Raw genomic sequence first — 11,215 nt, forward strand, 5'->3', positions numbered from 1 at the left:
CCTTTTGATACAAGCTATACCCCTCAGTTGATACTAGCTATACCCCTCAGTTGATACTAGCTATACCCCTCAGTTGATACTAGCTATATCCCTCAGTTGATACTAGCTATACCCCTCAGTTGATACTAGCTATACCCCTCAGTTGATACTAGCTATATCCCTCAGTTGATACTAGCTATATCCCTCAGTTGATACTAGCTATACCCCTCAGTTGATACTAGCTATACCCCTCAGTTGATACTAGCTATACCCCTCAGTTGATACTAGCTAGCTATACCCCTCAGTTGATACTAGCTATACCCCTCAGTTGATACTAGCTATACCCCTCAGTTGATACTAGCTATACCCCTCAGTTGATACTAGCTATACCCCTCAGTTGATACTAGCTATACCCCTCAGTTGATACTAGCTATACCCCTCCGTTGATACTAGCTATACCCCTCAGTTGATACTAGCTATACCCCTCAGTTGATACTAGCTATACCCCTCAGTTGATACTAGCTATACCCCTCAGTTGATACTAGCTATACCCCTCAGTTGATACTAGCTATACCCCTCAGTTGATACTAGCTATACCCCTCAGTTGATACTAGCTATACCCCTCAGTTGATACTAGCTATACCCCTCAGTTGATACTAGCTATATCCCTCAGTTGATACTAGCTATACCCCTCAGTTGATACAAGCTATACCCCTCAGTTGATACTAGCTATATCCCTCAGTTGATACTAGCTATACCCCTCAGTTGATACTAGCTATACCCCTCAGTTGATACTAGCTATATCCCTCAGTTGATACTAGCTATACCCCTCAGTTGATACTAGCTATACCCCTCAGTTGATACTAGCTATACCCCTCAGTTGATACTAGCTAGCTATACCCCTCAGTTGATACTAGCTAGCTATACCCCTCAGTTGATACTAGCTATACCCCTCAGTTGATACTAGCTATACCCCTCAGTTGATACTAGCTATACCCCTCAGTTGATACTAGCTATATCCCTCAGTTGATACTAGCTATACCCCTCAGTTGATACAAGCTATATCCCTCAGTTGATACTAGCTATACCCCTCAGTTGATACAAGCTATACCCCTCAGTTGATACTAGCTATACCCCTCAGTTGATACTAGCTATACCCCTCAGTTGATACTAGCTATATCCCTCAGTTGATACTAGCTATACCCCTCAGTTGATACTAGCTATACCCCTCAGTTGATACTAGCTATATCCCTCAGTTGATACTAGCTATACCCCTCAGTTGATACTAGCTATACCCCTCAGTTGATACTAGCTATACCCCTCAGTTGATACTAGCTATATCCCTCAGTTGATACTAGCTATACCCCTCAGTTGATACTAGCTATACCCCTCAGTTGATACTAGCTATACCCCTCGGTTGATACTAGCTATACCCCTCCGTTGATACTAGCTATATCCCTCAGTTGATACTAGCTATACCCCTCGGTTGATACTAGCTATACCCCTCCGTTGATACTAGCTATATCCCTCAGTTGATACTAGCTATACCCCTCAGTTGATACTAGCTATATCCCTCAGTTGATACTAGCTATACCCCTCGGTTGATACTAGCTATACCCCTCAGTTGATACTAGCTATACCCCTCAGTTTCAATTTAGATGAATTTAAAAGCTGCAAATTTGGAAATGCTGCTACATCTTATGTTTTGTTACTAAAACATGCAGTCAGGATCAAGTGTCCATACAGGAGTAGAGTACCGGTAGATTGCAATCCAATCACCTACAACTACACCATTAATGACATCTCTATCAAAGAAGTTTCATCTACCAAATATTTAGGAGTTACAATCACCAATGACTTGTCTTGGTCCACACATCACATCCTAAGCTCTATCAGTCAAAGCATTCCTACAGAGAAATCTTAAGTCCTGCCCAGCACAAATTAAATTGAAATGTTATAATGCCATGATAAGACCAATTTTAGAATACGCCAATCCTGTCTGGTCCCCTCACATCAGAGGAGATATTGATAAGCTTGAACGAGTACAGAGGCAATCTGCCAGATTCATTATGGCTGACTTCTCACGTTTCAGCAGCATATCCAACATGCCCATTGATCTTAACATTCCCAGTTAGAACACTGCAGACAAGTATCCAGTATCACCCTCCTCTACAAAATTGTTCATAATCTCATTGATATAATTATCTCCTGTTGATTTAATCCCTGTCACTTCCGACAACACCAGAGGACATGACCAAAGATTTCATCACATCTATATCTATGCAAGGACCAATCAGTACAGTAATTCATTCTTCCTTAGATCAATAAGACTGTGGAATTCACTCCCATGCGCCTGACCTAATCAAACAACAATCATTACTGTGACAAATTTTTAAGTACCAACTGAAATTATTATTACTTTCCCCTACCAATCAGTAATCCCATAATCAATCATATTGTAAAACATTTTGTATGCATGTTCATATGTGCGTTAATCCTCAAACTTAGGCGGCACATTTCTTGGGGAAAAAAAAAAGATTGTAAGCGCTTAAAGATTATAAGCGCCTGCGCTAAAACGCTGGGACTGGTGAAGCGAACAGAAAGTAGTCTACTCCCTAAGCTTCTGCCTTTTGAACTGTACAAGTAAGTTTGTATCAGCTATAGGAAGTATTCTAAAATTGATTATGGTTTCAGGCCGGCCGGCCACGCCTGATCGTCACAGTACAGTAGTTCGTGCTACCCTGCGCGGAACTGATGTCGGTTAGTTCACCTGGTGGATATGAGTACCAGTTTGTAGAAACACCTCACGAGCGGTATATCTGTAAAATTTGTATTCATCCTTGCCAAGATGCTTACCTGAGTGGATGTTGCGGTCACAACTTTTGTAAGTCTTGTTTGGACAACACCAAGAGAACTACCACTTGTCCGTTTTGCCAAGGTAAAACGTTCTCCACCTTTCCCAATGTTCAAGCTGATAGAGAGATTAGAAGCTTTTCTGTGATGTGTACTAATAAGGAGAGTGGTTGTGAATGGCAGGGTGAACTGAATGACATTAACTATCATCTTGAAAACAGTGATGGTTGTCTGTTTGAGGATGTGTTATGTTCTAATGGCTGTGGGAAGACATTACAACGGCGATATCTGACCAGTCATGTTGAAACTGAGTGCCCTGGTCGTTTTGTATTGTGTCATTTGTGTTACATAACAGGGCCACGCAAATTTATTGAAGGAGAACATGAAGAGGAGTGCCCCAAGCTTACTATCTCCTGTCCAAACAAGTGTAAAGCAATGGGGATTACTCGCGAAGACATGGAAGCACACAGGAAGGAGTGTCCTCTTGAGATGGTCCAGTGTGAGTACCACAGTATGGGGTGTGAGGAGAGGATGTTGCGTAAGAGGAAGAGAAATCATGAGGAGGAGAAAATGGAGGAACATTTACTGATGACTAAATTTAAACTAGCTAAAACAGAAGACAAACTAACTTACGCTGAAGCCAAACTAACTTCCACAGAAACTAGACTTAGTAGGCTTGAAGTAATGATGCATCAACTGATTCACACAACTGGGTCGTCAAGTAGATTCATCGAATCAGAACAGTGGTCCAGCTATTTGACTAACTTGACAACAGATGTAGCAGCAATCACTCAGACGTGCCCAGTGGTAATGAAGATGCCAGAGTTTGCTGAGTGCAAACAGCGGGATGTTGCCTGGTATAGTGAACCATTTTACTCCCACAACAGAGGACATAAGTTGAATTTGCGAATTGATGTTAATGGTGATGGTGCTGGTAAAGGTACTCACCTATCATTGTTCCTGTACCTCATGAAGGGTCCACATGATGATGAGCTAACTTGGCCACTGAGGGGAAAGTTTGAAGTGACACTGTTGAACCAGATCAGTGACTATGAACATTATTCAGTAACAGTAACTTATGGTAATCACACTCCTGATAAATATGCTGGCAAAGTGACTGATGATGATAGAGGTGAAGGTTGGGGAAGGGCAAAATTCATTTTTAATCAAGACCTTCACAAGATTACTCCCACATGCCAGTATCTCAAAGATGATTGTATCTTTATTCAAGTTAGCAAATTATAGATATAGTTGTTCTATTTTAGGCAAAGGATTGCAAGCAATTTAGTGTTACTGTGTGTATCTCATGTAATTTTGCAAAATGTGGTTAGAGCATAGATACCTAGTTGACACAGTTGTGAGTAGGCATATATAATATTCTGTGATTATTTCTGAAAGATCATTATAATATTAGCTATATATGCATTTCAAATGAGACAACACCTGTGCTAGGGCCTAGGTTGTATTAATACATAAAGCCACCCAAATTGGGCCCAGACATATTGAGGGTATGTACTTGCACATACAAAGAAAAAGAAGGAGATGGCTCTTATATACAAAATATGTGTTCAACTGTGACTTGGTCCCTAAGGAATATGACTGACTGCCCATTTTGTGCACTAAAATTAAAGGAGTACACCGACCCTCCAGCCCTCCTCCTCCTCCTTCCCCCCACCGAAGTGCTATATTTTTCACACACAGAAGCATAGATGGTGTTTTAAGTACTTCTTAATTGGATGTCTTGCTCGGAGCTTTCACCTTGAAAAACCACTTCAAGTTTTGGTGATTAGTATTAAAGTAATCTATTTATTAGTCTAGTTGTTTGTAACGTTCCTTACATAACTGTACTGTGTGACTTGTACAGTATGACTTGTACTGTATGACTTGTACTGTATGACTTGTACAGTATGACTTGTACTGTATGACTTGTACAGTATGACTTGTACAGTATGACTTGTACAGTATGACTTGTACTGTATGACTTGTACTGTATGACTTGTACAGTATGACTTGTACTGTATGACTTGTACTGTATGACTTGTACTGTATGACTTGTACAGTATGACTTGTACTGTATGACTTGTACTGTATGACTTGTACTGTATGACTTGTACAGTATGACTTGTACTGTATGACTTGTACTGTATGACTTGTACTGTATGACTCGTACTGTATGACTTGTACAGTACAGTTAGGTAACTAATTGGTACAGTATGGAAAAAAGAGTACACTTCGGGACTTTGATCTTCTACAAAAATTAATAGGCTGTGCTCTATTTTGTGACTTCATCAATGACACTCAATCAGATTGATAGCATTCTTTATGAGAATGTAAATACAGATGTGACCTTTATGGCCATTTTTGCCCAGAAATTTGATCATTCCCTTTATCTCCCTGAGGCATTAATTAACTTGTTAAAACATGGTACCAAAATAAAGATCTTGTTGAACGAAACAATTTGGTTATTACCTGAGATGTTTACCTCCCCATGGGTAATTTACATCCCAAGGGCAGGTAAACCCAAAGAATTTTGCAGCTAATAAAAAGCGATCGTAACTTCAAAACGGAATTACCTATTAACTTCAAATATATACCAAGTTTCGTTCAACAAAACCTTTACTTTGGTACCATGGTTTAACATGTCAATTAATGCCTCAGGGAAATAAAGACAGAAAAGGTCAAATTTCTGTGCAAAAGTGGCCACAAATGTCACCAAAAGTCAAATCTACGAAGGCACTAAATACATGTCCAGAGGAATACTATTTATGTGGAAAGTATTCATGATTTTATGAAATAGTGCATGATTTGGCTAATTTTGAGGGCAACGCTGCTATACTGTAATAATTGTATTTACTGTTACAGTCACTTGCAATACATGGCAGCAAGTCATAGCAAGATTAAAATACTCTAATAGAACAGTCATCACAGGGAAATCCTCCATTTGCAAAACTTCCCTAGAATGCCATGGCTTAGTGTGCCCATGACATGATACTGCAAAAGCAAGTTTTTATCCTGAACATCATTGGCTGCCTTTATACCTCTATTATACAAATAATTTAGGGTCTTACTGGAAAACGGCACTCGTAAAGCATAATTTGCTAGTACAATTATATAGACGCAAAAGCTCTAAAAGTGTTATTGTGTGGCTAACACCCTGAACTGCATAGCTAAAACTATACATACTCTACACTACAGGAGTTGCTGTTGTGAGTATTTTATCAATGATTCAATTATGGTGACTGGCAACAAAATCACTGCTAGTTTGATATTCGAGTAGCATTGAATAGTACATGGTCACCGTGCATGCTAATAAAAGAAACAAAACATAGACTGCATGATTCTTTTGGTCACAAGGTAGACCAGTGAAAGTGGTGCTTAATTCTGTACAAAACAAAATCTAAAGTTATACAGAAAATTACAACAAAAAGGTGTATACATTGCGCACTGTGCAATCCTGAAAAACCAGAATATATAATCAATATTTATGCTATATTTTAGATATATAATGCAACTAGCTAGTCTACTTTACTGAATATAAATGCACTACCTCCCTCACATCTCTGAAAAACTACCCCAAGTTAAACAAATACACTTACAGAAAAGAGCCTAAAGGCATATGCTTAGTGCAAAGTTGGACTCCGTCATCCATATAGCCATTCTAGATCTGCTTCTCCACTTTGTGTGAACTCCCACGCAAGCCAGATTAGCATGGAAAAGTAAAGTAGGGATGAGATGGCACAAACTGTGCATGGATGAGCTGATAGGAATGAGGTCAGTCACTATAGGGCGAGAGATTTTGGGTGCAAAGTTGTGAATCAAACAATTCTATACAGGGGCGGATCCATGCAGACTTTTTTAAAGGGGGGGGGGGGGGGTTCCACTCTGGAATTGTAACTTCAGCCTAGCTGTAAGTCGAAGACCAAAAAAAAAAGACAATAGCTGCCCCTCACCATAGATACCATCACCAACTATATTTCCTTATTTATAACTCCACACATAGCCTGCTACACTGCTCCTCTTAAGAATACTGTAACTGCTTTATTAGAGTATCTCGAGTAAGACTCTTTCAAAAGGGGGGTTCATGGAACCCTTTGGACCACCCCTGCTATAGAATAGAATGATACTTAAAGTCATTTGGAGTGTTCGGGAAATGACAACAGACTAGACCAAGTTAGGACAGTTCTGGGAATTTTGCATGCATACTGAAATCTAGTGGAGTCTGGGGACATGCTCCCCCAGAATTATTTTGAAATAAACTGATCTGTAACAATTTTCACCACAAAACCTTCAAATTAAGCATATTTAAACATAGCATGTTAGTAATTTATTGCTTGTGCTTGCTTCTGCTGTCACAGTATACATCAGGAGTAGGACAAAGAGTAAAGAGGTGGAGATAAGGACACAGATGCCATTGTGGAGGTCTGGAGGCATTCCCCCAGGAGGACTTAAAGTCTATACACTCTGCATGAGGTATGATTTTAGTCTGTTGGTAAACTATACAGTACATAATAAAAGTTTAAAGAATGCAAAATGTGAGTGCTCTATTAGGGTGATTACTGTTTTAGTTAATTGTAATTTGCAACTATAATTCTTTTGTATCCTCTTTTAAGTCATTACTGTATAACTTTGTTAATTAGCTATATCTATTTTCAGTTGTTTTTGTGTGCTGTTGTATGGTTAGTTATGTAGCTATATTTTTGTACTGTATTGTTTTTGTTGTTGTAAAATTAATTATGTGTGGCTCGAGTAGGAAGAAAAATTCTGCTTGCAGCTCTGCCAACTACTGTGAGAGACAGTAAACCATCAGTAAGATGTAAAAAACATACAATTAAAATTACATATGCCTTGGACACATGTGACTATATACTGATATGCAAAAAGCACAGTATATAGTCACATGGCAAGTAAGCAAGCTATAAAAATAAAATGAAGTTACAGTACAATACACAAACAAACAAACAAATAAGAAAAACACAAATTAAATGTCTCAGTCAGCACAATTACATGCCAAAAAGGTTTGTTGAGAATAACTGATTACTTTATGAGCAGCATATAAGTATCCGCAGACTGTTGAATTACTGCATTGTAGGGTCTTATGGAGTCTGAGAGATAATGATCCAAACAACCGATTTCAATAGTGAGAGATATAGCCGATAAGCGATCTAACTCTGAGATTGATAGTAATTGGTATTCAATCTTGCTGAACTTGAGGTTTTCTACAGAATTAAATGGACATGTTAGTTACATGCCTTTGATCACTAAACAATTACAATATTAGGGTGATATGAAGTACATCAAGATAGATGGTGGAATGGTTGCTAAAGGTGCATCACTTACTCTGTAACCATTGATATCAGTATAGTATCACCATGCACAGTATTTCTGGATATCCATCAGTAAACAAAACAAGACTTTGTCATGCTGGTAGGCTTGCTGAACTGCAATGGGACATGCAGTCATTCAAAACATGTGCACATTGTTCAAACAGAATTACCAAGTTGACAAGTAGAATTGGTCTGAATTTGTATAACAGACTGCTGATAACACGGAACTCATTTTACATCTGAGAGGCGATTAACTTCTGTTACTGTGGAGTCAAGTGGAACTGTACAGGAGCCATCACCAAAATATTGCTGGGGATCAAGTCACCACTGGGTCTGGGATATTTTTTTTTCTGCATTCTTCAACGTTTTAGTTACATGTTTCTGACTCCCTGTATTCACAGGCTTTATAGCCTTCTCACAGGTCCCTCATTTAATATTCTATATCACCTTACATAACATGGTACATAATACCATCCAGGCTGTTCATCATTTGGGATAAATCATGCTCAACTGGTAAGTTGATAATGCGTAAACAAATAATAATCAACTTGTTGACTTCTAGCTCTGTTTAAGCATTTTGAGCTGTGTTTTTGCCAGATACTGTTGGCAAATCATGTAGCTAACTTTAATTGTCTGAATATACTTGACCAGTTTCTGGAAACCTCACTGTGAAAAAAGCTCAGAATAATAAGGTCTATAACAGTCTTATTATGTTAGTACTGGAATGAAATAGTACAGCATATATTAATAGATTAGGACTTTACTATAACAAGCTTATTGAATACATTTAAAACAGTCATATATTAGAGATTAAATCACTAGTGTAGTGCGGTGTATTATCAGACTATACTAAGCCTATTTCAACCATATATTGGCTACTACACTACTGTACTTTTTTACTTTCCATAACCTTAATTAAATATTTTCTATAATTATATTTGTAATGAATTTAATTCTGTAAATATGTTAAAACCACAATAGGTACAGCTAGTAAATCAATGTCTCCTTGGCCATGACAGTATCAAATCAATTTCGTCATTTATCATTATCAGTCTTTATCCAACTGCAGCAGGTAAGACAGTAAATACAATTCACAAGTTCCATTACAAATTACCTGTATTATCATCACCATGTAGAACTCTGTGACAATCTGTTAGTCGTCTGGTAGAACTGTCCCACAGCTCTAATACAAAGATGGTAAATATAATGTGTATTCTGGACAATCGTTGGACTTACAGTTTGTAACAATATGAATCTCATAAAACCGAGACCTTGCCTGGAAACCTAGTATTACCACGTAGAACGGCGGCTAGGTCCCACAACTCTATTAAAGATGGTAAATATAATGCGTATACTGAACAATCATTGTACTTACAGTTTGTAACAATCTTTTAAAACTGAAACCGAGTCTGAGACCGACAATCCATGTACAACTAAGACAAGTCTGATAAGACCAGGTCTCACAACCCTAAATGGGGATTATTTGGTGTACTTACACGTGTTATCAGTGAGTCTAACCAGACATAAAACAGCCACTTAGTATGTGACTTGTTGGGCTAACGTGTTACGTAAGCTTACAAGAAACATCTGATACACTGATAGCCAAGTCCAAGAATCTTGTAATCACTAAGTACAACTGAAACAAGACTAAATATAATATAATTTGCATACTCTCAGTGAACTTACTTTTGTTTGCAATACGAGCATGGTCAGTGAAATAAGGACAAACAAGACGGAACAGGTTCTTGAAAGCACTCAACTCATTTACAGTGCCAGACAAGGTAGTAGCCGTCAGCTGTTGATAAAAAGTAGTGAAAAACATGAAGAAATGAGACCGGTTTCCACAAACCTAAACGGGTAAATATAAATTGTATACTGGACACTCTCAGTGTACTTACTTACAGATGTTAGCAATAAGAAGAATCTCCTAGAACTGAGACAAAGTCTATAATTCCTACCCTATTGAAAAGAAAATGAATAAAAACACAATCAGGCTTAATGCACTTACAGCTGTAAGTAATTAGAAGATGACGTTGAACAACTCCATGAAAAAAGAACAAAACTGTCCACATATGGTCGCTACCAGATTCTTTAAAGGAAGCAGCTGCCATTGAAGGAAACTAACACTGCAGATGTTGTACACTGACATCCTGTAGAACTAAGAGGTTCGACAAGAAACTGTACCTCTGAAGAGATAATATACAAAATCATAACAGCGGAGCATGCATACTCTTACCATTGATGGCTGATGAACTGTGTCCACTCGTCATCCGCCATAAGCTGAGATAACAGGATATAAAACATGTAATACGTACACAGCAACACCAAAGTTGAATCCGGCATTTGCAAGCCATTGTCATACAATACACAATAAACAATTTAATACGGCTAAACCTATCGTACAAGCTATCATTTTAGTCTAATACTTACTCATCTAGAGCTGTTTTTGATTGCTGCCATCGAAGGAATTGTCGGGCCACTTGGCCGCGCCACTTCACCACTACAGCCAGCAGGGATGTACAATTGTGGTCCATAACTATCATCGTGGCTCATTGGACGATGGCGCCGATCGCGCACACTCTTTCCGCGAGATAACACCGTCATATCACTCACATTTACAACTGCTGTACAACAATAGCGACAAAGATGGCGACTTAATTGCATCTAATACGCATGCGCACACCACTGACCCCTTCAATTTTAAACAAGCATTACTACGAACTTTTGCAGGTGTGCTAACTGTGCAAGAAAATCTAGATTTGTATGACTCTTAAATTGAATAATTTTTTTTTCTGGTATTATATGCATTACCGTATGAAAATGTGTGCGTATGAAATTATCACAACAAACTGAAGCTAGTTAGGTAGCTATTGTGATTAACAGAAGTGTAGCTACTTATTGTAAAATCATCATGACTTTTTGTTTGGTACAGTAGAAAAAATCTTAAGTCACATGTACATGAGATGGTGAAGCTAAAAATGAGACAATAATGAGATCTGATGGTGATTCTAAAAAGTTGTCACATTTAGTTAAGTAAACAAAGCCATACAAAGAATGTG

General features: G+C 38.3%; 1 protein-coding gene and 3 long non-coding RNA genes across 6 annotated transcripts in view; 1 reads left to right on the forward strand and 3 right to left on the reverse strand.

Annotated features, from left to right (window-relative positions):
* The window catches only part of LOC136252752 (uncharacterized), a 232,625-nt gene that overhangs the window by 75,149 nt on the left and 146,261 nt on the right, over positions 1-11,215 (reverse strand). The window lies entirely within an intron of this gene.
* LOC136253991 (TNF receptor-associated factor 4-like) lies at positions 2,523-4,251 on the forward strand. The gene is made up of 2 exons (XM_066046635.1): positions 2,523-2,622; positions 2,674-4,251. The coding sequence occupies exon 2, from the start codon at positions 2,734-2,736 to the stop codon at positions 4,075-4,077; it is 1,344 nt and encodes a 447-aa protein (XP_065902707.1). The 5' UTR covers positions 2,523-2,622; positions 2,674-2,733; the 3' UTR covers positions 4,078-4,251.
* LOC136253323 (uncharacterized) lies at positions 9,271-9,630 on the reverse strand. Its single transcript, XR_010700076.1, has 3 exons — positions 9,532-9,630; positions 9,393-9,480; positions 9,271-9,339 (listed from the first exon to the last, which is right to left on the reverse strand). It is a non-coding gene; the product is annotated as an uncharacterized lncRNA (long non-coding RNA).
* Positions 9,669-10,904, reverse strand: LOC136253324 (uncharacterized). Of its 3 annotated transcripts, XR_010700078.1 has the most exons (6): positions 10,587-10,904; positions 10,393-10,436; positions 10,165-10,342; positions 10,059-10,115; positions 9,843-10,005; positions 9,669-9,792 (listed from the first exon to the last, which is right to left on the reverse strand). It is a non-coding gene; the product is annotated as an uncharacterized lncRNA (long non-coding RNA). The 3 variants fall into 3 exon arrangements; XR_010700077.1 differs by lacking the exon at positions 10,587-10,904 and having other exon boundaries at positions 10,393-10,567; XR_010700079.1 differs by lacking the exon at positions 10,587-10,904 and having other exon boundaries at positions 9,762-9,803; positions 10,393-10,568.

This window comes from Dysidea avara, chromosome 4 (assembly GCF_963678975.1).
Source record: "Dysidea avara chromosome 4, odDysAvar1.4, whole genome shotgun sequence".
Lineage (NCBI taxonomy): Eukaryota > Metazoa > Porifera > Demospongiae > Dictyoceratida > Dysideidae > Dysidea > Dysidea avara.

What these genes read in the sequence shown, in the direction of transcription:
- LOC136253991 (XM_066046635.1), top strand. Translation starts at nt 2,734, where the DNA reads ATGTCGGTTAGTTCACCTGGTGGATATGAGTACCAGTTTGTAGAAACA.